Source organism: Dama dama, chromosome X (assembly GCF_033118175.1).
Source record: "Dama dama isolate Ldn47 chromosome X, ASM3311817v1, whole genome shotgun sequence".
Lineage (NCBI taxonomy): Eukaryota > Metazoa > Chordata > Mammalia > Artiodactyla > Cervidae > Dama > Dama dama.
The window spans coordinates 66,051,632-66,078,259 of NC_083714.1; the positions used below are offsets into that span (position 1 = coordinate 66,051,632).

A 26,628-nucleotide genomic window follows, 5' to 3' on the forward strand; every position below is an offset into this window, starting at 1 on the left:
AGGTGACTCAAAATAACCCAGGGAGATGCCATGAGCTACACTGAACAAACACAAATTGGCTAGAAATCAGAACTTGCATATCTTCTACTGGAACTCTGACTATGGTAAATTGCCACACTTAACACCGTTTTAACTTTTTCAGGCCACAGTGGTTCATTTGGTAAATGGCTCCAAACAATTTGCAAGTTCCTTTCATTTAGTGGCCTGAGAGCAGCAAGGCAAGGGAGTACAAACAGCTCCCTTTCTCATTAGAGGGAGGAGACCCTTTTGACCAGACCCTCCTAGGTGAGTATACTATTTGCGGGGGTAGGGGGGTGGGGGGAGTGGTCAAAGTTGGACAGTTTGGCTGTACAGCAAGTCTTTTAAGTCACAGGGACACTCTTTCACACACTAAGGTCACAAGGAAATCAATGGGGTCCAGGTGCCCTGAAAGAGTTATTTATGTAAAGTGCCTAATTTATACCCCAGGGAATATCTTATCCACTAAGCAGGAACTGACATGAGTTTTCCATTTCACTTAGTGAAAGCAAGTCCTAAGTTCATTCAGTCACAGCTCCTGAGAACAAGCAGTTTCAGAAACAATATCTCATGGCCAAATTTAGTTCTTGTCTGAGCAGTTAAGAAGTTAATGGGACTTACTACTTGTTAGCAGTGCACCCAGGAGCCTGGCATGTTCTATTTCTAGGGATTGTCATTCTTCATCTTAATGAGGCCACCAAGACAAAGAAAAAAAAAAGTTAGGAAAGAGAAAAAAAAAAAAAAACCAAGGACACTGCAAAGGTCAGTGGTCAGAGACTACCTCTTAGGGTTTTTGCTATAACCGAAGTAGGTTAATTTTTTAAAAGAAAGAAAAAGAAACATTTTAATGGATTAAAATATTATGCAAAAAGAATAGGTGACAGATGGTAATGCTGAGTAACATTTCCTGCAATATCTCACTCAGATCCAGCTGACGCACCCCATTACATTTCATACATAGCATTCTGATTATTGATATCTCCAAACCTCTTTACAGAGCTTTAATGTGTCCAAGTCAGATGGAACAATCGATAGTTGGAGAGTTAATTTATATTACAAATCAACTCTATGCACAGTCCAAGAGGCAACATCCTGTGTAAGAAAATAATTTCTTTTATACGTGCATGTTTCCGGTGCAACACATCATTTCTTGGTTTGATAGCAGATATTAGAAAGCTTATTCTTGAAGATTAGCTATATTTTGCAACCTCAAAATAAGCAATTTGTTCTATGCCATGGGAACCTTAACCACAGCAAAGGAGGTTTCAAAAAACAAGCTGTGCTATATTTCAGAAAAGCAACAAAAATCACATTTCATGTACACTGTTTTGAGTCAAAGAATTAGCCTGTCATTTTTGACAAATACAGCAAAGTGCAGTGATTTTTCTTTAAAGGTAAAGCAAACATAGATTTGGCAATTAAAAGTGTGTGTGGATGAAAGAAATTCCTACCAAGAGTGAAAAAGTAAAAACTATAGTTACAATATCTTTTGGTTTGATACTTTAGTGAAACAACACAGATTAAGATGTGACATACTTTATCAGGATAAAGGCTTCATGTGCTATGTTTTTTTTTCCCCCTAAATGTTTGCATTTTCTCCGACTCAACAAATTAAATTATAGCAGAGAATTACATAAGTGGAGAAGTTACAACATAGCCAACCACCAATGAATCATTTGTATGGAGGTAGACGGCATAGCTGCTTTATATTAAATATGGTGCCAGATGTCCCGGCAGTGTTCCAGTAAGGATGATGACAGTCATTGCACTAATTATAAGGCATTGCACATAAAGATAATACTGGCTAAACTTAGAGTGGATGAAACTTGCAACTTCAAGTCCAACATCAAAACAAATGCTTATGAGATGAAATAATTTGTATAAAACAAAAAAAAGAAAATAGTCAATACTGGTTCTTCCAAAGTTGTGGGCATGATTCAAAAGAATCGTATTTTTTTAATCAAAAGAATATATTATGTATACTGTAGACTCCTTTGGGGGCAAGAACTATGATTTCTGGGCTACGCAGGTGGTGCTAATCGTAAAGAACCCAGCTGCCAATGCAGGATATGTAAGAGATGGGGGTTCGATCCCTGGGTAGGGAAGATTCCCTGGAGTAGGAAATGGCAACCTGCTCCAGTATTCTTGCCTAGAGAATTCCATTGACAGAGGAGCCTGGCAGGTTACAGTTCGTGGGGTTGCAAAGAGTCAGACATGACTGAAGTGAGTTAGCACACACGCACGCACACACTATGACTTATTCTATATGAGATCCCTAGCACTGACCTAGGATTCATCCTAAACAGTAACTCATTTGGAGAACTGGCTATTTAACTCAACTTAATAGCAATAATAATATGTTCCAACACTTATCCTGGTGAACAAGACCAACATGATCTGTTTCTTGCTTGTTTCTCAGTTTTCATCTTATATTAATCTCCCCTTTGTTAACCACACAGCAACCAAATCAACCGCCTTTCTATTCCTTGAACATACTAAACTCATTTCCATTTTCATAATTTTGAACAAGTTCTTCTCCCAACCCGAAATGCTTTAACCAAGATTTTCGCCTTGGTTCAAATGTCCCCTTGAAAAAAAGGCCCTTTCTACCCTCCCAGCATGAAGTGGTACTCCTGCCATGACCATGTAACTGCTACATCTCCCTCCAGTAGCACTTAATGCTATGTAGTACTGAATCCCCAATCCGCCCCAACTAAAATTTAAGCTCATGAAAACAGGGACCTTGTCTGTCTCATAAGCTCTCCACTGGAAAGGCCCAGCATAGTACCTGGCACGTAAGAAATATTTGATTTTCTTAACTGATGCTGCTATTTTCAGTCCCCACCATTTCTTCATCATTCTGCATGCAGATTGAGATTATTAAAGTACCATTCCTGTCTAGGCCCAGTTTTCTATTAAGAAAGAAGAGCATGTTTTGAGTGTATTTTGTCTCCATGACTGTCAGTGGCCTCCAGCCTTGATATTCTTATTCTGTACTGATTTGGATTGCTGAGGAACCAAAACAAAAATAATAGTCAAATAACTCTTGCAGAAATAAAGAGCAATAACATAGCCTACAGACTGATGACAGAGAGTAAAGTCTGTTCTAAAGAGACACCAGGGAAGCCCAACAGACCATCCCTGAATTTCTAGAGAGTAGACAGTGAGGAGGACCATCAGAAATGCAGCCCTGGAAGCCATGGAACTTCTCTAAGACGTATGTGTGCATTCTGACTGACCATATTGCCCTGATGACATCAAAGGCTTGGGGACATATGTGTGCATGTGCAGGGGCAGGAAAGGGGCACTTTTGCTTCAATATGGTGTCCTTAAACAATGCACGGCATGTTCCATGTGTGTCTGGGAGTGTGTCTGTGCATGAGTATTTCTGTGAGAAACACATGCACGTAGAGAGACTGAACGAAAGAGAAAGGTGAGAAAGATACAATCCTATATCCACACATTCACGCATATATTCACACATAAGAGGGCAATCCTCTGGGCCTCAGGAACACCAATGTGATATTTTTAAAACAAGACATGAAATAGAGTTTCAGACCTATGTTAGGATGGACAGATATAATACTGCATCATCAGGACAAATAATTCTAAAGCACTTCACGGGAACTGAGAATCCAAGATCACATGGATAAGGTTCAATTAGAGTTGGAACACTGTTTAGGAAGGCGGATAAGAGTATAGTTACTGTGCCTAATGAAATGCCTAGCACATGGCTGGTGCTCCACATAATAATGAACCTCAGAAGGCTACTCTTTTGAAAAACAAACAACCAAAACAAAACAAAAACAACAATAACGACCCCAAAACAAAACAGGTAGAATTCTAGCAATTTACAAAGGGATATATGCTACTGGAATTCCAGATAATTGATATTTCACTTAATACTTGTTCAAAGCACTTGATAGCCTTTAATGCAGAGGATTCTAAAAACATGAAATCAATGGCTCATGGCAATTATTTGTGACTTAACTGACAACCTAATGGGGACATTTTGATTGATCTGGAAATATAGTCAGCTACAATAGAAGAAAAAATATCTAACATAACTCTGTGTGCTCTCCGAACAGTGAAGTAAAAGAAGAAATGCATGATATGAGTCTATATTTTGTCAATAAAATATTTAGAGGGTTCTGAAGTCACTAGTTCCTCTCTGCTGAGTTCAATGACTTACACATAATACTGGTGAAGAGTTTAGTTAAACTACTGCATGTTGCTGCTGCCTCAGCATCCATTAAATGTAACCAAGTGGCATGCAGGGGCCTTGAACTGACACTAGTGAAACCAAGACCCTCTAAAAGCAAGCTCCCCTCTAGAGTTTATGATTAACCTCTTTCCTAAAACTTTATTCTCTTTCTAGTCCTGTAGCCCGGCCCCCTCAGGACTGACAAATATCAAAGAAAAAGGGGAACTGAAACCAAGCAGGACCCTGTGGAACCCTCCCAGGTAAAAAGCCCCTTTGTGTACTTGGTTTCTTGTTTGCTGAAAAAGCCTTTAGTCTCCTAGACCTCCCCTGAGTTCTAAAGATCAGACTCAAGCAGCTACTAATTACATAAGTGAGGGAATGCAGAAACAAAGGGAAGGCAATCAAGAAACACCCAGAAGGATGGGATGAGGAGGGAGGTGAGAGGGGGGTTCAGGAAGGGGGACACGTGTACACCCATGGCTGATTCATGTGAATGTATGGCAAAAATTAATACAATATTGTAAAGTAATTAGCCTCCAGTTAAAAGAAATAAATTAATTTACAAAAGAGCAATAACAACAACAAAAAGAGACAATAGTTTAGTGAATAAAACAGAGTCCCAGTCCCTCAAGGGATAGACCTACACGACCCCCCTCCCCTGCCAAGCTAGGTGGAGGATGGTAACCACATGATGACCACAAGCACACATAAGACCTCAGACTGGTTGGAACCAGAAGGCTGATGATTAAGATTCCAGAAACACCACCCCTGTTATCTCACCACCAACCAATCAGAAGAAAGTCATGTCCCTTGCAACCCTCACCACAAATGTTGTTAAAAGCCTTTCCCTGAAAATCATCTGGCAATTTGGGTCTGCTGAGCAAGAGCCACTTGTATTCCTTGCTTACAGCCTGCAATAAATGCTGTACTTCAGTAAATTGGCTTTGCTACACGGTGGGAGAGCAGACCCAAAGGTGGTTTGGTAACACTAGTCCCTCCTGAATAACAGCCTGCAGAGTCACAATCAAATATAAGTTCCTGATACAATGTCCCCTGCAGCCCATGTAAGCAAGTCTCTTCCCACCTCCTAGGGCCTTCCTCTAGTGTGTCAGTAGATAAGATCCCTGAAGGGCTTAACAATCCCCCCCATACAACTCTTTCTGAATCGACTAATATGGCCTTAGCCCAGGAACCTCAAGGCATTCCACCCATGGAGCCTAATAAAGGCATGTGCCCCAGGTCTTGCACTCTCCCTCTGCCTGAACCCTGCTTTAACCTCCCCATTGGGCACCTTGAGACCCTGCTGTGAAATTCCTCCAGATCCACAGAGTAAGAAACTTTCCTTGTGATCTTTTGTTGAACTGGCCTGAGGCCCTACTTAACAAATGTTAATTAAATGAAGTCACAACAATACTTTTTTAATCAATGCATAGAACAAATGGGCCCAGTAACAGGATCCATCTTCAAACAATTTCATTATTTGGCTTCCAGGCCAGTACAGTTTTCTGGTTACCTCCTGCCACACTAGCTGTATCTTTTATTTTTTCCAATTCCTTTGTTAAACTTCTAATTTTAATTTCTTATTGGTGGAGTAGCCCAGACTTTAGGATTTCTCTATCTGTACTCTCTAGGTAACCTTATCTAGTATAATGGCTTTAAACACCATTTAAGTGCTTATGGTTTCTAAATTTTTATCTCCAGTTTGGGTCTTTCCCTATAGTTGGGTCTCAAATATTCAAACCTTCTACGCTTTGCATCTCCAGTTGTTTGCCTAACAGTGTCTCAAATTGAACATGAAACCAAACTCTTGATTCACCACTGCCACAACCTTCCTTCTACCTCATCCAGTCTCCCTCATCCCTGTAACAGTCATTCAATTCTTTTCAATCCTCAAATGGCTTTCCATCATACAATAAGGTCTTCACTACCCTTTCTCCTTTTGACTTTCACTCTCCCACACTACAAAGCAGCCATAATGACATTCTTGCTATTCCTTGTGTGGGGGAAAATTTTGTCACCCTCAAATATCTCTCTAGCAAGTGGATGGATTATTCTGAGCTGAAAACAATCAAGGAAGACTCAGGAAGAACCTTTGACCTTTCCCCTAACTGCCTTTAGAACACAGAGGATGTGTTCCAGGCAGGGAGCTATCACTATAGATAACTAAAGTATGAACTAGGTATGTAGACAGGGAGGAACCTAGCTAAGTCTGTTGGTTAAAATTCCTCTGTGTCCTACCCTCTCTGCCTGGCCCAGCAAACGTTTGTTTACCACACATTGCCTTTTCCAATTCCATGTCAAGTGCCTTCCTTCCCATTGAAGTTCTACACCACTATCCCCAATATGATCTTTTGTCTTTAGCTGAAGACGGTATTTAAGGTGAGGGCCTTGGCCATTTTGGACAGTTACTCAGTTTTCTTCGGTTTCTCCCATGGATACATGTTACCAGACTTTTGTTTGATTTTTCTCCGATTAATCTATTATATCTCATGTTAATTTAATTCTTAGACCAGCCAGAAAAACTAGAAGGGTAGAAAAAATTGCCCAACATGCTTTAAGCATGCTCATGTTTACACCTTAGAAACTTACAACATTAGTTGTCCCTTCTGCATGGAAAGTTCTCTCATTTATTCACAAACTTCATCTCCTCATTTGATTCAAATCTCTGTTTAAATGTCACTACTTTATAAAGGTCCCTCCTTTTTCTAAATTAAAAAAAAAAATCATTCTTAATCCTTTTGCCCATCTTTACTTTTCTCATCACATTGATGTCTGGTATTATATTAGAAATTCGTTTTTTGACTGTCTACTGCACTAGAATATATGCTCAAAGATTGATACATATATATATGTGTGTGTATAAATATTTTTTAAGTTTCTCATCACTGAAAAAAAGAGAGTTTGCTATATAGTAGGCATTTGATAGATATTCCCTGAATGAACAGATGACTTTGTTATCAGTAAAAATGTTATAACATTATATTAAAATGATCAATACTGGTAAAAAGAATCAGAGAGAAAATTATTTCAACATTTATGCATTTAATGTTTGAGTGGAACAAGGATGGATAGACTACATTAGATTAAGAATATAAGAAGGTTTTAGAGCTGAAAAACACATTTGAGATTACCTAATATAATTCCTTTGTACTTAAAATGTATTTAATTGCATAACTTTGAACTGAGTCATTTCATTTCCCTGATTTTCTGGGTTCAGGCTAATTTACTGAAAGCTGATACTTTTATTTCCTCTAAAGAAAATGATTATTAAAATACTTTATTTTTAACAGTATTAATATTTAAATGTAAAACAATGACTTCCTAAGAGGAAAATAGGTAAAAGTCATAAATCTAAAGACTTTTAGATCAGTAGTATAATTATTAACCTAAGCACATCTTAGCATTTTACATTATGAAAAAGATAAAGAACAACATATAAATGATGCAGAGAAAAACAGTGAAGCAATATGCCCCATTTGTAGTGTGACAATGTATAGTTGAGTTAATAAAGAAATCTTTAATTACCATATTAATGTTAATCTCATTAGTCTTTTGGTATTTCACACACATGCACACGCACACACATATGCTGCCCACACAAGACTCAAACCAAAAGAACTGCCAAGTTTTTATAAACTTATAATTGAAAGAGATGTCCTTACAATCCAAACTAGACCTTTTGGTAATTAAAAAACATCATTTTAACACCTAAACTTCCTTCAGGCAGCAGAATTTCTTGTGTAGGACTAACCCATGGCAGCTGCATTTCATTTTTATTTGAAAAGACTGATCCAGTGTTTTTATAGCTCTCGATTAAGCTGTTTAAATAAAAAAAGTAAATGTTGAAAATGGAAACCACTGTAGTTAAGCTCTAGGTAAATGAGTAATGGGCAAATCTCTGGTGGTTTGAAAGTTTGGTTTGGATAAATACCTAAATCTATTCAAACCTCTTTAGCTAAAAAATTCTAGCTCCCACAAGGTTAGTAGAGCTTTAGGTTTTTCCACTGAATCTGACACAGCTTTTCAAAAATACCCACATTCAATCCCTAGCCAATATTAAAAGGAACTTTGGGAGAAAAAGTTAAAAGTTCCTGAAATATAAAATGTCTTCAGTATTTGGTTCGATTTGAGAGATTTCTAACTCTCCAACTTTAAAACTCCACTAGAAGTACAAATCCAGCAAGACCATGGACAAGAAACTAGATGTATTAGAATTACTAAGGACCAAATCATCAAGGTACCAAACTGTCAAATATTTTTAACACCTGCAGAAAAACAGGCAAAAGTAAAGGTTCATCTTTGACTCTTCCATGACTTCTTATCCATCCCTCACATCTCAGCTCAAGCATCACCTTCTCAAGAGAGCTCTCCCTAACTAGGTTGCTGACTGGTATAGCATTATAAATCCCTTTCATGTCACTTGCCATGGTTGCTTGAGGAGTTATTTAATGTATATCTCTTCCAGGACACTAAAACCTCCCTGAGGTTATGTCATGTCTTATTATTACAAGTATCTAGGACAATGACTGGAACATAGCAAGAATCGCTAAATAAATATTTGTGGAATGAGTAAATCCTCGAAAACATCAACCAGGTGCAAGACAATATAACAGCTTTTGTTATGAAATATGTCGGGAAAGACATGAAAAAAATAAAAGAAAATTTTAAGATATAAAATAATAATATTATACAAATGTAAGCTTTTTATTGCTGTATTACAAATCCAAATTAGAGAGTAGTTACAATGAATGTGAAAAAAATTCATCTGCCCCATTAGATAGACATGTACACAATCTTTCTAATACTGGAAACAATTCTGACTTTAGCCGTTACTTGGTCAATAGTTGGCAAGTGCCAAGTATCACCTCATTTTAGCAAATACCATGCGGCGACTGGAAACAGGGAGAGAAATATAACTAAAGGTATTTGTCTTTCAGCTCTTTGCTGCTGCTGCTAAGTTGCTTCAGTCATGTCCGACTCCATGAGACCCCATAGACGGCAGCCCACCAGGCTCCCCCGTCCCTGGGATTCTCCAGGAAAGAACACTGGAGTGGGTTGCCATTTCCTTCTCCAATGCATGAAAGTGAAAAGTGAAAGTGAAGTCACTCAGTCGTGTCTGACTCTTCGTGACCCCATGGGCTCCTCTTCAGTTCAGTTCAGTTCAGTCGCTCAGTCATGTCCGACTCTTTCGACCCCGTGAATTACAGCATGCCAGGCCTCCCTGTCCATCACCAACTCCCGGAGTTTACTCAAACTCGTGTCCATTGAGTCGGCGATGCCATCCAGCCATCTCACCCTCTGTCGTCCCCTTCTCCTCCTGCCCCCAATCCCTCCCAGCATCAGGGCTTTTCCAACGAGTCAACTCTTCGCATCAGGTGGCCAAAGTATTGGAGTTTCAGCTTCAGCATCAGTCCTTCCAATGAATACCCAGGACTGATCTCCTTCAGGATGGACTGGTTGGATCTCCTTGCAGTCCAAGGGACTCTCAAGAGTCTTCTCCAACACCACAGTTCAAAAGCATCAATTTTTCGGTGCTCAGCTTTCTTCACAGTCCAACTCTCACATCCATACATGACCACTGGAAAAACCATAGCCTTGACTAGATGGACCTTTGTTGGCAAAGTAATGTCTTTGCTTTTTAATATGCTATCTAGGTTGGTTATAACTTTCCTCCCAAGGAGTAAGGGTCTTTTAATTTCATGGCTGCAATCACCATCTGCAGTGACTTTGGAGCCCCCCAAAAATAAAGTCACCCACTGTTTCCCCATCTATTTCCCATGAAGTGATGGGACCAGATGCCATGATCTTAGTTTTCTGAATGTTAAGCTTTAAGCCAACTTTTTCACTCTCCTCCTTCACTTTCATCAAGAGGCTTTTTAGTTCCTCTTCACTTTCTGCCATATATGCGGAGTACATCACGAGAAATGCTGGGATGGAAGAAGCACAAGCTGGAATCAAGATTGCCGGGAGAAATATCAATAACCTCAGATACGCAGATGACACCACCCTTATGGCAGAAAGTGAAGAGGAAGGCTCCTCTTACAACCCACCAAATACTGTTCAACCTCTTCAGATCAGCATTCTTGATTTTTTGGAAATTGAGTTTTTACTCATTTTCCTACAACTAGGAATTACAACTAATTTTCACTACTCTGGGCCAAATGTGTATTTGATATTCTTTTGACACATTTTGGGTCTTTACAGATTGAGTCTTTGTTGCTAACTTTGCTGGTATAACTCTCCATGAACCCTTCCCCCAAGTTTTCAGTCAGAAGTGGTCTGAAGTCAGAAGTGGTCTCAATTATTAAGATGATGGATGTGAACACTATACAGACTGGAAATCTTTATGAATTTACTGGGATTTATTTTACAGAGCAATTTTTTTCATTTTATATTGCATTTATCTTACTCATATTGTCTTATGAGTATATTGTTCATTTTGTTTATAAACTTATAAGTTCTGAAATATTATTTTTATATACCTCACAGACCTACTGCTTGTTCACAAGGCACATGCAGGCATTAAAAGAATGACAATACACATATGGGCAAAAGGGAGATACAATCTTTTGTATACAAAAGGGAGAGCAGAGGGCAAACTGTCTGTGTCAATTATGTACTGATATCTGAATATGGAGGCAGATATGTTAAATAACCTAACATATATGCCCATCAAATGGCCTCTCGATGCCTATAACTGATTATTTTCAACATAAAATATGAATTTAAGCTATTTAATTTTATAATACAGAGTTCAGGGCTCATTGAACAAAATAAAGTTTAGTAATAAAAACAATCCTATTTGTAAATATAATAAGGCCTATAATGTTTAGTTGATCACTTCAAATCTTAAACTCTCTCTTTCCATCCAACCCTAGAATATCTGCATATAGTCCACTATGGGAGAGTTCTTAGAGCGCAAATCATTTTCATATTTATCTAATCAGATACAACTAGTGTGGGGTTTTGGGAGGGGTTGTTTAAATAGACATTAAATGAATTTCAAAGTCAAACAGAATTACACTTTGGGTGACCTATGAGAGGATGTAGCAAAATATTTTTAACTATTACCTCTACAAAATATTCTAACATCCTTGAAGTAAAATGTCAGCAGAGAGCAAATCATGCATTCATTCATTCACCAGATATGTATTGAGCCCTACTACATGCCAGGCCCCGGGAGTACAAAAGATGACCAACACAGAGCCAACACAGTAAACTTCCTGCACACAGAAAACTTATGTTGCAGCAGGAGTTGAGTCTTATCTCCTCCATGAAGCCGCTTCAAACCACAACCTTCCCTATCTGGTGAATTCTTAATACATTTTAAACCAATGTTGTAAACAAGCAGTACCTTATGGGGCCTTCCAGTTACAGACCTCCCCTCACCCCCAATGCCCTCTGCCTGCCTCCTGTTTGTAGAAAAGCTATAAGTTTCCCAGGCCTCCCATGAGTCACAACAGCGTGGCTCAAGAATGAATGATTGAAAGGATGTGACCATATAGCAACAAAAATAGTAATTGGGCCAGGAGAACTGGTAAGAGTTTAAATAGTAAATCAATCCCATGGCAGTCCCAGAATCTTTAGTTTCTTCCTGAAATAGATAACAGTATCTGAGGCACATTTCCTGAGTTGTTTTACAGGTCCTAAAAACCCTTACAAAATGGAAGAGGTTAACTACTTGATGACCATGAGCACTTAGGCCTCCAGACCTACTAGGGCAGGAGGATTGCTACGTTAACCCCTGTGACATAGCCATATTACCTCACCATCAACCGATCAGAAAATTGTGCATGAGTTAATCACACACCCTGTGATCTTAGTCCCTCACCTGGCCTTTAACAATGCTTTCCTGAAACCCATCGGGCAGTTCCAGTGTTGTGAGCATTACCTGCCCCAGACTTCTTGTCTAGTGCCCTTCAATAAATGTTGCACTCTCCTTCACCACAACCCAGGGGCAGTAGATTGGCTTTTTGTATGTGGGCAAGCAAATCCGAGTTTGGTTCGGAAAACAGTGTCACCCAATTAAACTTTATAAAACACCATCCTTTGAATGCTTTATTTCTCCTACACATGCGCTTAACTAAATGTTAAGCTTCTTTAGAGCAAAGCATGTTTTCTACTTCATTTTATACTTCAGACCCATGGTAACTAATAGTGCTAGCTTCTGGAGTAGCTGTTTAATGAATAGATGTTGATTGACTGATAAAAACATGGAAGGAAACTTATTTTTGAACCTAGAAAAATTGTTGGCACATTCGGTTCTTAATTATCTGCATTGAGGGAGATAGTTAATGCAAAACAAAGAATAATATACAAGTCATTTCCATTTGGCTTTGGAATGTATTTCCATACTTAACTTTTCATTTGGGTCTATTGCTTGGCTTGAGAATACATTTCAAACAAAACAACAAAGCCGCCATGTGAATTTCCAACTGTGATCAAAGCTGGAATGCTGTCTCACTACAGGAAAAAGAGAGGAAGAAATATTGAAATGGCCTATTGGATTTTCAGCCTGCACTACACTCATTTAAAATGAAATCAGCTTGGATTGTTTGTTGCTATCTTCTACTTCTTGTACCTCCCTGACTACATGCCTTTTTGAAAGCATTAAACATAGCTGCATTTTACTTTATAGGTGTCCTAACATTTAGAATATTGCCTTTCATTGAGTATGAAAGTATCTTCAAATTCCATCTGTTGCTTCTTTCTCTCTTATACCTAAGTGAAAAAGACAGTAAAAGTCACTTAGTTGTGTCTGACTCTTTGCGACCCCATGGACTGTAGCTTGCCAGGCTCCTCTGCTCATGGAATTTTCCAGGCAAGGATATTGCAGTGGGTTGCCATTTCCTCCTTTAATGGATTTTCCCAACTGAGGGATCAAACCAGGGTCTCCTGCATTGCAGGCAAATTCTTCACCCTCTGAGCCACCAGGGAAGCCCAAGTGAAAAAGACAGGCATTTGCTTAATCCCAAACATCTGGATACTCCCAGAATAATGAAGTGAAAGCTTTCTGCTTCTTCCATAGGCACTTACTGCATGAATGTACTTTTCTCTTTCAGTCTTAACACACACACACAAACACATACACATGACTTTGATAAAATGAAGGTGGACAAAAGCAGATCATAGTTGTTTACAAAGAATATTTTCCTTGGGGAAGATAAATTATTTCCCACTTGTGAGGTTTAGAGCAGAATGGTCATTAACATATTGTATACGTTTTCTTAATTTTACAAAGCATGTTCAAAGTCATTACTATACCTAGTCCTAACAACAACATATATGAGGTGGGCAAAGCAAGTATTATTCTTTCAGCTTTACAAATGGGGAAACAGAATGTCTTTCCTAAGTTTACAAAGACCATGGCTAAAACTTAGGTTTATTGATACACATCCAAATGTCTTTTCATTCAAATGGATTAATAAAAAATGCTTTGCATTTGTACAGCACACTAAAGTTCAAAAGTACTTTTATATATACGGGGTAAATAAAGTGGATGGAGAGTGGACTCAAGAGTGTGCAAAATGAAATTGGCTCTCTTTAGGTTTGGAGTCTGGAGGAGCCACCTGGTAGGCTGCAGTCCACGGTGTCTCTAAGAGTCGGACACGACTGAGTGACTTCACTTTCACTTTTCACTTTCATGCATTGGAGAAGGAAATGGCAACCCACTCCAGTGTTCTTGCCTGGAGAATCCCAGGGGCGGGGGAGCCCGGTGGGCTGCCGTCTATGGGGTCGCACGGAGTTGGACACGACTGAGGTGACTTAGCAGCAGCAGCAGGTTTGAAGTCAGGACCATAATGTAGAAATCTGGAGATGAGTAATTGAGCAGAGTTGCTGTACACAAATTTGATAATGCCTTAGCTGATATGAAAAATGCTTAACTAAATGCTTGCTTTTGATAAAGAGGAGTTGGGACTTGAACCTCTTGCAACCGATTTCAACTCGGTTACTCATGACTTTTCTTACTCCAACATCAACAGGTGACTAGGTAATATTCTCCTTCTCACTGATGACCTTGGGAAAGCTTTTCTACAGTTTCTTCTTAAATTTTTTATTCCTTTTCAGCTCTCACCATCGGTGAGTGCCTTAGCTTTAAAGGAGTAGCTGAGATGTAATCCTCTCAAGTTGATTCTAATTTTAAATGCTTGTCTTATGTATGTGTATGTGGATGGATGGATGGATATGTGTGTATCTATATATCCATCATCAAGATTTCAGCTGAAAAAGTTCAGTTATGTTTGTTATGTATAGCTTACCATTTCTAACTTCAGTAATGAATTGGGACAATAATAAATAATTACCCTATTTCACCTTTGCAAAACAAAGGAGAGTATTATTACATGTTTACTGACTTGCTTTCTTTTCAAGCATAGTTTTTATTTCTACCTTATAAAGCTAATTCACTTCCCATATCCCAAAGTTTAAAACCAGAAGAAAAGAACAGGTGCTGTTCAATGAAAAGCTAAGTTTACTTGCTATAATATTCAAAAGTTACCTCAAAAAGATTCTAACTAGAAATAACTGAACAGACATCTAATACAGAAAAAGACACTAATATATCTGTCTACAATATACAAATAGTACCTGATTGAGATATTGCTGCATGAGTATATTAATTGACTCATACTAGCGTCACCATCATTGCCTATAAACTGTGTGCATTCAACATACCATGCATGCCTTTCATAATTGAAAATAGTTATAGTAAATTTCAAATAAAAGCAAAAAGAAACAAACGATGGCTACAATATCCATCGATATCCAAAGATATCCAAAGATCTACAATATCTTTTCCCAGATGAGTCTCTAATGGGCTGAAAGGGTTTAAGCATTCTTTAACTAAGCAATACGCTCTTTTCTCACTATTAGCATCATGCAGCAAATGTCTATCAATTCCCTAAACAAAGTTTGAAAAATGGAGCTCATGGTAATTTCAGGCTGCCATTCAAAAAAGCAAGACATTTCAAATAGAAAATTTTTGAGCTGACTGATCTGAAAAACTATATGCTCCATGGAGACAGTTTCTTAGAATGTGATTTCTAAGAGCCAAAGAGATAATTCTTAATACCTGCATTTTAAATCAAAACATAAAGGAATAACAGTGGAAACATGTTATACCCCTTTTCCTTTTGTCAAACTGAAGTTATGCCAGGATAACAAGCTGTTTTCTACTTACTTGCTAGAATGTTATTTAACATTAGTCATTATTACAATGACCTCTAACATATTAAATAAACATTAGGACAACTTTCTATATAGCACTGTGCTAAGTTTGTTGTACTCAAATATGAATAAGGATTTCTCTCTCAAAAGATTTTATAACCCAGTGTACCAAACACATACACACAAGCAGAGTAGAGGCAAGTCAGTAAGTACAGTAATCAAAATATTAAAATGCTATGAGAACACAGGGGACAAGGAAATTAATTATGTTTGCTATGAGTAAGGAAGACTTTGTGGAGGATATGGTGTAAGTGAGTAGCTAATTTTTAAATTAATTTGCAAACTTTTCGAAAATATTTTTTTCTTCTTCTGAAGCAACACAGATTCACAGTGAACAAATGTGAATTTCATCTCAGATTTATGAAGCTTTCTGACCCCAGAGGCAGCAGGATACCATGGTTACAAGCACAAGGCTTGGAGTCTGAAGGAGCAAAACTTACTTGAATCCTGGCTTTCATTAAACACCAGACTTGAAACATACATAATCTTGCACACGTTTGAAACTTTGAAACTCTATAGCCTCAGTCCTCACATATTTAAAATGGGGTTAATCATAGTACCTATCCTATAGTATTGCCTTGGAGATCACTTGAGATTGTATGAAAGTGAAAGTGAAAGCTGCTCAGTCCTGTTTGAGACTCCATGGACTATGCAGTCCATGGAATTCTCCAGGCCAGAATACTGGAGAGAGTAGCCTTTGTCTTCTCCAGGGGATCTTCCCAACTCAGGGATCGAACCGCGGTCTCCTGCACTGCAGCCGGAATCTTTACCAGCTGAGCCACAAGACACCTATATATTCTTAGCACTGTGACTGACACATGGCATTCACTAAACAGTTGCTATTATTCATATTTTACTATCATTTTTATTGTTATTACTCTAAGTGATTATACCTTCTATTGCAAATTACTGTGCAAATAACTGAAGTTTAAAAACACACACACACACACACCAAAAAAAATTTGCTTTCACTGCCAAGGGCCTGGGTTCAATCCCTGGTCAGGGAACTAAGATCCCACGAGCTGTGTGAAGCAACCAAAAAAAAAAAAAAAATAATAATAATAATAAACAACTTCCAAAATATGACGAAGAGTGCATACTTCAAAGAATGCTAACAATCTTCCTTTTTTAAAAAGCAGTCTTTCTCCCCTATTACTGATCATGCTCCCATGCTTACTCTCTCTCTTTTTCTTTCTTTCATTTTTTTAACCCTGGACCCTCTCTCCCTGAGCAGTCTCATGAAAACCAGTTTTGCTCTGAACTTCCAAATTTGCTGAGTTTGAGACCAGCAGGCAATTGAATCAGTGAACTTCCCTCTAGTCTAGCCTAAAGCTCTTGATTTTTAGCTCTTGATTTTCTTGATTTTTCGGCCGATATTAGTACATTCATACCGGGGAAAAAAGCCTTTCTGTTGAGGTTTCTGTTTTGTTTTGTTTTTTATATGGGCATTTACTTTACAAAGTATGACTCATCCTCTCTCTTAAACCTGTTACTGGCATGTTCTCAAAGGTGACTAATATTGCTGAGGTTGAATAATAATTCTATGAGTTTTTCATCTTTCCCAAAATTATCCTCTTAATAAAGAAGAGCAGAAGAAAAATTGACATAGCTGCAGAGCAGCAGAGACCCCAAATCTATTCTGAATTGTCTGGTTAGGGCAGTGTGCTTCTTCCAGAAGTTGATTTTTAAACACTTCAAATGACTTTCCTTCCTACTATGAGAAAATGCAAGGTGTTGATAGTGAGCTGACAGAATGTTAATATCATTAACATTCTGTCAGCTCCTCTTGTCAGTGTGTTAATGGTGCCCCTGCTACTCAGTCCTCCCTGCCCTCTGGTTGGTGAAATGATTTAGCCAGCAGTCAATCAAAAAGCTAAGCTGATTCGGGGCAATAGACAGCTCTGCCATTGACAAAATCTATGTGAGCAAATGTGGTAAGAAATTTGTCAACAGGATATAAGCAGTAAGGTCAACACTGTGGGTAATGTGCTTTTTAGACAGATGAAGACTAGACCACAACATATATTTTAAAGTCTAAGGAGCCCTCTTTTAAGAATGAGTTTTCCCACAGGAAAATCAAGGAGCAGTAAGTAAAAGTGATGCATGGATTTAAAAGAAAGAAAGAAAAACTCTTTCATACTCATGTGATTGGTCAAAAGACAAAAGCTGAAAAACTTGGAATCCACATATAATGTCAAGTTCAAGAGATGGGTCTCAAGATCGACAAGCAGACCACTCACAGTGCTCCCTCTCACCTCTCCTGCTGCTGCTGCTGCTGCTAAGTCGCTTAGTCCTGTCCGACTCTGTGTGACCCCGTAGACGGCAGCCTACAAGGCTCCCCCGTCCCTGGGATTCTCCAGGCAAGAGTACTGACTGGAGTGGGTTGCCATTTCCTTCTCCAATGCATGAAAGTGAAAACTGAAAGTGAAGTCACTCAGTCGTGTCTGACTCGTAGCGACCCCAAGGACTGCAGCCTACCAGGCTCCTCCGTCCATGGGATTTTACAGGCAAGAGTACTGGAGTGGGGTGCCATTGCCTTCTCTGCTCACCTCTCCTAAACATAGGTTATTTTTTCAAAACTTTGAAACCGACAGTAATTCTGAACCTCACCTCACCAATTTTTGCAACAGGTGCCAAAACACAGACAGACTACCAAATTCCTGGTCACCTTAAAAAAGGATGACCTGCTGAACCTCATAACTTTAAAACAATGAAGCTATGACAAATAACTGCATGGGTTGTTGAAGTTATCCTGAGACAGCTTGAGCTCACCATGGTGACACAGGGACAACTGTGAACAATTTCATCACCAGACATGGAAAATACTCATTTAATGAATAGGGACATTTTTTAAAGGCTCAAGAGGGTAAAATTGAGCAGTATCGGATACATAGTAAACATTCAGCTAATGAGTGAACATTATCATTTTTATAACTTACTAAAGAAAGAATATAGATTCTATTTGAATTCACTGACCAAACAATTGAACCTAAAACTTCCAATATTATTATGATGAGCATACTGACATGAAGAATACAAAGCGCTTTGCTTTTCCAAAAAAATCACAACAGCAAATTTCCTGACATGGTATCTAGATTTTTGAAGCATGTGTATTTCAAAATATATGGTGCTATTATATCCAATAGAGACTATCCCTTTCATCCTAGAACCTCCCTACTATGATTTATGAGAGAATTTTCTCTATTTCCCTCTGCTTTATAGTCTTACAAAATTAATCTTGCTTCATTTACTCTTTCCACCTTTTTAAAAAAATTTAGAACAAGCAAAAAATTTGGGGTAGAGAAAGAGAGTCAGAAGCGACAAGCTTCCTTCTAAAGCCACTGACTATTATTTGAAGTAAAGTGAAGTGAAGTCACTCAGTTGTGTCTGACTCTTTGCGACCCCATGGGCTGCAGCCTACCAGGATCCTCAGTCCATGGGATTTTCTAGGCAAGAATACTGGAGTGGGTTGCCATTTCCTTCCCCAGACTATTGTTTAGGAGGCAGGAAATAGCCTGGCTTACTCCATTCAAAGGAGAGGTTTCATTCATTTTTTTTTTTTTTTTTTTTGGGCATTTACTTTTAAAAGATTTGGGCTATCCCTTCTAAAACTGATAAAAAGGTGATTCAAAGTTACTCAACTTCGTGTGAAGATGTATATGAAGAAAAGTTTTATAACTACAGGCACAGCCAACTACTCATATCCCTTTTGGTGTGTTAAGTAAAAGGAGTATCTTGGATTAGATGACCTCCATTGTCTCTAGCTATATTATTCTGTGATATAATACATACTTATTGAATGCCTTCATGTTGCTAGGTGCTGGACATTGGGATGGGCATATCGGAATTAACACGCTGGACATGATCTTGGCCATTAGGCCAGCAAGACAGAGAAATGAATAAATGCCAGACTGTCAGCAAATTGTAGTCAAGTTTGCTACCTTGTGCACTGTTGTATTTTCATGATTTGGTAATGCCAAGCATATTATTATAAGTGTTCCATCAATAATGTGAAAGAACACGAGTGAACGGGGTGCTATGGGACTTAGACCAAGCTAGAGATTTGGTGAAGATTCAACCTACATATTCATCTGCCTTCTGGCCATCATGCCACTGCTGCTAACTATAGCACCGATCCCTTCTAAAAGTCTAGAGTGACAATGCTATTCAGTTTTTGAACTCACAGGCCTTATAGAGAGGTTACTGTTTAAGTAAAGGTAAGATTACTTTCATTCAACAGATAACTACCCCCATACTTGTGGCTATAGGTACTCAATTTAAAGGGCCAGTGACCTAAAGTAAATGAATTTATTGGCAAGGGACAGAAACAGTGGAAAGATCATCCACTACACAGAATCTTACACTAAAAATAGGATCATGGTTCTAATTTTAAAACTCAATCAAGTATCCCACAAGGAAATATCCTTCTCTTTTGAAATTGCCGAAAGAGTAGAAAAAAATCAAGCACCAAAATTCATATAACATATATACATATGATGATTAGACCTTTTGTTTGACATTTTCTATAAGATCCAACCTCTCAGTGGTTGTCCTAAGGGGTCTTCCTAAGCAAGAATAATTTGAGTACAGTTTTACCATTGTAATTTATTAATTTGAAGTTTTTAATCAACTCCAACCAAAGGATAGAGTCAATAGTCTACTTTTTCTCTAAAATAAATTGTTATATATTTCTTTTTTTTTCTAATATAATATCCAAATTAACAGCTCCATACATTTTAATATAGTTTTCAATCCCCATTCATCCGTAACACAGAGATACAGAAGGCTCTGGATTTTCATTCTAAAGCACTTAATTACCTGCATAAAGAGAGAAATAAAATAGAATCCAGGCCAAGTTCATGAGGGCTTGAAATTACTTTTCTTTTTCGAAATGAGCAACAAAGATTCCTCAATGTTGCATGCTGTTGTGTGGCCATATGCCAACTGTAGAAGAAAATGTTAAAAAGAAAAAAGGGATCAGGAATTAAATACAGATATGTAAGGCAAGAAACAAAATCAAAAGGTGAAAACTGTAGGCGGTGTTTCCAACCACAAGACAATGTAACAAATTTGAAAGAAAAATCTAATCAGCAACAAAGTTAAATCTTTATATTAAATATCTCGATGTGGGCAGTTATGTAATTAAAGGTTATTTTTGAGGATTTCCTGCCTCCAATCTCCCACAAACTTATGTTCCCAATATTCCTATTTACATAAGTACTCAGTATCACTAAAGGACAACACAGAATACAGTATTAATTTATGAACCAAACACTGAAAATGAAAAAAAAAAATTTTTTTTTTCACATAAATATAAATTGCCATTCTCAAGTAATTCAAGTTCAGGACCATAACTTCCAAGCTGGGCAGGAAACAAAGCATATGAGAGAACAAAAAGACAATAGATTTAACCTTGAAACAAGGTGACTGCCTTATAGTTGTTGAAAGAACTTATTATCAGATAAAGAATTTACAGTATTTATTCCCTCTAGAGAGATAAAATGGTGAATCAATCTGCAGTTCAAGATATTTACTTAAACCCAGAGGAGGAGGATATGGCTTTAACTTTTGAAAACCAAAACAGAAAAAAAAAAAAAACACACAGCTCTAATATAGTTTATCTTTAGATACCAGATTTAACATTAAACAGTTCAAGCTAAAAATATCATTTCTCAAGTTTTCCTTTCATATAATTCTGTATTTTTATATAAATATACTGTATGTAAAATAGGGATTTAAAAACATTTATGTAGCAGGCAATGCTTAATGTTATACAGATAGCTATTACAATTTACTAAAATACATAATCTACTGATCAATTCATCTATCCATTCATCCAGGCATCCATTTTATTCTTCATAACCTTTCAGTCTACTGATATCAGTTACCCTGTGATTGCCCTTGAAAATGCATGTGTCCCCTCAGAAAATACCTGCACATACACAAAGAGAACAACAACAACAAAAAAGAACTCTGACAAAAAAATTTCTTTTATTGATCATTTCCTTTAAATAACTGGTTATATAAGGAGAGTCTTTGTTTTGTTTTAGGTCTTATCAAACCTCATAAGACTTACCTTGCATATCTTGTAGGCCTTCAAATGAAACTCTTCTTTGAGAAATGGCATTTTTCTTACATAATCGTTCCCTTGCCTACTACTCTATGATTCAAAATGTCATGAACTAAAATTTATGCTGCTAATATAAAAACAGCCTATACACAAATTCATCCAAACCATGCAAATAGAATGGTAAGTTTAGAACTAACCACAGGGTAAATAGATATTTGGACGGACAGACAGACACACACACACATAGACACACACACACACACACAGAAACTAACAAATAAAATGCTTAAATAAAGGATATTGTCATCTTTTCCACAAACTTATCATGTTGATTTTCTGTTTTGGGGAATTGCTTGATGTCGCGTTCCAGATGAACAATTTGTTGTTCCATTGCTGCAAGGTTGCTCTTGAGAATTTGAGCTGAAACTAAAGAACAATGTGCAAAATGTTTAGAATATTTTACCAGGTATTCCATAAAACAACTAAAGAAAACCGTATCAGTTCAAGTATTTTTTTAATGTGGAGAATAGTTTCATGAAACCAACTCACATTTTTCTCAATTACTGCTCATAAAATGTCTACTCTCCATGAAAGAAGTGAAAATGTGTAATATAATATACCAAATCATCATGTTTAATATGGGGATGTCATTTTATTCAGCCATTAGCTCAAATGAATCCATTTCTATTTAAATTTATTGATGGACTTCCTAATATTTCAGTCTTTAAAATCTAATGTGAAGATTAAAGAGAAACTAGGGTTCAAAGAGATCCTATCTATTTAATGTATGTTCTTGGCTATGTAAATGATTTAACATTAAATTACATAAAAGAATCAAATATTTTTCTTTTGTTGAAAGATCCTGATTTTTATAAATCAATATCTATGGTTTAAATTCCTGAGTTTAGTACTTTTCATACTCAGAGACAAGAAAAATAACTGTTGATGTGAAGAATTTAGAGCAGATCATAGTGAATACATATGCGCATTCACACCCACAAAGCCTTGGTGAGCCCTCAAACATGATCATGAGTTGCCTTAATTACCCCTAACATTTTCTGCACTTTTCTTTTTCTCTCCTCATTGACAACCAGTAATTTTAAGAATTATATTCAAAGCATTCTTAAATATGTGCACACTTTCCAGATCTCTCAGGATGCCTTCTTTTCACAGAGCTACTTTTTTTTTTTTTTTAAAGCTTATACTATTTTACAGATACTCTATTACTCCATGACTACCAATTATATATGAAGACAATTCTATCAATATCAACAGTATTTGACAGGGTTCTAGTTGAAAAGACAAGGTAAGTATTAAAATTTGATAGGTAGCCTGCGACATTGATTTTTAAATACAGGTTTCGGAAACACAGTTCTTTTCATTAAAGGACCATGAAACAGAAATAGAATAATATTACAATTCTTTTTTTTTTTTAAAGTAAATTGCAGTCTCATTCAGAGGCTGCATTGTATTAGAATTACAATGAATAATTCAAGACACTGACAAAAATCAAACCCCTGGCAAATTTCAGCCAGTCTTCTGATACAAATTCATCATGCTGACATACACACCTATATAACTCAATGAGGAGAAACTGCTTAAATATACTTGGAAGTTCAAGAGAGTGAAAATCAAACACCAACACTAAAGACAAATTATTTTTTTCCTATTAATCTGTCAGTACAAATAGCTAGGTCCAATTTAGTTCCATTTGTTTAGATCTGACAAACTTGGAGATTATTCCTTATTAGAGAAGTCAAAGAGTTTTGCCCTGCCAGAAATGTGCTAACGGCTCGGTAATCATTGCTTGCTTTATTTAAAGGATGAGTTTACTGTGAAGGAAACCATTCTCTCTGAGTTTAAACCTGAATTTTTCCAATTCAGTTTTTCCAGGAGATTCTTGCTAATTATTCAAAAGGCTTCTGCATTCCCACTCACTTGATTGAAAAGCTGAAGATATGAAGTTGACAAGTTGTTTATGTCATTTAGGCTACAGGGAAGAAATAAACTCATGACAACTTTCTGCAATAAACAAAATGTGCCCAGAGGCAAAGTAGTAAAAAGGGGATGATCTGAGGACTGTTCTGACTGTTCAATAAAGAAACAGCCTAATCAAGTTGCTATACACACAAACATATAGATAACTCAAATAACAAGAGACATTAGTTTTAATCCAGTGAAATTGCTTTTACCCTAAAGTTGAATTCTGAATAAAACAATACTTTCTAGACATCTATCAACCTCAATTTCACATGTCAAATCCTTAGACCTCTATAAATCCCTCTAGAGCTCTAGTCCAAATTCTCTAACATTTATAGACACTTCTATTTGTTTAAGCGATCTTCCACATATCACCTTTTGTTTTAAGTGAGAGGTTTTTTTTTTCTTTTTTTGGTTTAGTGTACATAAACACAGTCTCTGTTCTAAACTGTCATGCTACTTAATAGTAAGATCCCTAACACTTTGCTTTTCCCTCAGTACTTATCATATACCGTACCCAATGAATGTTTGTTGAATGAATATGTATATTTCAATGAGTTTTGAATTGGATTTAAACATATGCCCACTTCTGCAAATGGATGTATATGTAGAAAAGTTAGATACTACAAAAGTAATCAGAAGTTAGAATATTAATTATTATATGAAAATGAAAAGGAAGTAGGAAGTTGAAGTCTATCTAATATACAGAGGAGGCAGGGTTGCAGGAGATGCTTAAACAAAGGGAAAAGTGAAAAACTGAGAAAAGGAAGAGAAGTAAGGGACAACTTTTCTTAAGCTTCTCTATCCTTCTCCTCTAATAAACTATTAATATTATGCTGGAACCAAAGAAAGTAAAATACCAAAGATGTGAGAATCCAAGAATTTTAGCACACCTGCAAATTTATAGCTGCATTAAAAGAAAAATACCATTATATAAAATATATCTCCTTAAATTATTGGAATTATGGTATCTTAGAGTTGGAAGTGACATTAAAGGAGATACGGACCAGCCCCCTCAAGGTTTAAAAGCTCAGATTACACAGATTAACAATTATCATCGTTAGCCTTCAGAAATAGGAACAGACTCACAGACATAGAGAACAGACTTGTGTTTACCCAGGGGGAGAGAGAATGGGGATGGGAAGGAGTGGGAGTTTGGGATCAGCAGATGTAAACTATTACACATAGAATGGGTAAAAAATAAGGTCCTACTGTATAGTACAAGGAACTATATTCAATATCCTGTGATAAACCATAATGGAAAAGAATATATGTATAACAACCACTTTGCTTCACAGGGCTTTCCAGCTGGCGTTAGTAGAAAAGAACTCCCCTGTCAATGTAGGAGACATAAGAGATGCAGGTTTGATCCCTGGGTCAGGAAGATTCCCTGGAGGAGGAAATGGCAACCCACTCCAGTATTCTTGCCTTGACAATCCCAGACATGGACAGAGGAGCCTGGCAAAGTATACAAAAGTAGGAAGATTACAGTCCACAAGGTCACAAAGAGTTGGACATGACTGAAGAGACTTAGCATGCACACATGAATCCACTTTGCTGTACTGCAGAAATTAACACAACACTGTAAATCAACTAAAGTTCAATAAAATTTACAAAATAAATAAATAGACAGACAATCTCCATTCCCAGAAAACAGCGCCTCTGACAAAGCTTGCATGTAACAGCTTTATTGGTGGTGGGGTTTAATTCCAGTAAAACAGACATGAGGGAAAAGAGAAGAAAGCAAATACAAGAGAGGATGCTACAGAACTGGCTATACCTTTACAGAAACTACAGCTGCTTACTTAATGTCTCAGGTTGTCTAAGGGCCATTTAATGGGTGAGTGAACCATTAAGTCACATGGGGCCTCATGCTTAAAAGCGCCCTGTTATTTGTTTAAGGCTTTATTGTCAGCACTTTGAATATCTTAGTAATTTTTCAAACTAGGCTTTGCAATTTCATTTTGCACTGGGCCCCCCAATCATGAAATCAGTCTTGGCCTCTGCATAAGACAAATAAAGAAACTTAAACTTGAAAGAGTTGGTTAAAGGAGGTGAAAGGCTGACTTGGTGCTCCTTCTCATTTCTTACTCTCTCATGGGTGAAATGCTATTTCAAGAGATGTGAACTTCCAGGTCTGGCTGAGGAGCAAGACAAGTGGCACCAGATTGGAGGGAGGGCCTTGGCACAGAAGGGATACCCAGTGAATTTACAGAGGATTCATTCTATCCCTGAATGGCTTATTTCCTTTTTAACAGTTGATATAATCAGAAAAATTCTATTTGCTTATAATCAAAATCAGTATACTTGAAGTTTTCTTACCCATTAGTCCTCATTTTGCCTTAAAGCAACATTGCTTAAGTCTACTTCCTATTTTATAGGCAAGATGTCCCTTGCATCTTCTTAATCTGTCAAGGTTACAAACATCCAGTTCCTTCAACTAGTCCTCGTAAGGTATAAGGGTTAGTAATCACGTATGCTCCTAATCAATAACTAACATTTATTGAGTATTTACTATGTGTTAAGTATTATCTCCTGTTCAAAGATAATGGCCCTGTCATGACGAAGGGGCTTGTATAACTCAATGAAGCTATGAGCCATGCCATGCAGGGCCACCAAGGATGGACAGGTCATAGTGAAGATTTCGGAAAAAACAAAAAACAAAAATGTGGTCCACTAGAGTAGGAAATTGCAAGCCACTCCAGTATTCTTGCCGAGAGAACTCCATGAACAGTAAGAAAAGGCAAAAAGATATAATACCAGAAGATGAGCTCACCAGGTTGGAAGGTGTCTGATATGATACTGGTGAAGAGCAGAGGGCAAATACTAATAGCTCCAGAAAGAATGAAGTGGCTGAGCCAAAGTAGAAAGAACAGACAGTTGTGGATGGGTCTGGTGGTGAAAGTAAAGTTCAATGCTGTAAAGAACAATACTGTATAGGCACCTGGAAGTTAAGTCCATGAATTAAGGTAAACTGGACATGGTCAAGCAGGAGATGGCAAGATTGAACATCGACATCTTGAGGAATCAATGAACTAAAATGGATGGGAATAGGAAATTTTAATTCAGATGACCATTATATCTACTACTGCGGGCAAGGATCCTTCAGAAAAAAACAGCAGCCTTCATA

General features: G+C 37.4%; 1 protein-coding gene across 1 annotated transcript in view; it reads right to left on the minus strand.

The window, feature by feature from the left end:
- DIAPH2 (diaphanous related formin 2) overlaps window positions 1-26,628 on the minus strand; it is a 964,220-nt gene that overhangs the window by 329,384 nt on the left and 608,208 nt on the right. The window contains exon 24 of the mRNA XM_061136610.1: window positions 21,819-21,944. Coding sequence (XP_060992593.1) covers window positions 21,819-21,944 — 126 coding nt within the window. The remainder of the gene's footprint in view (window positions 1-21,818; window positions 21,945-26,628) is intronic.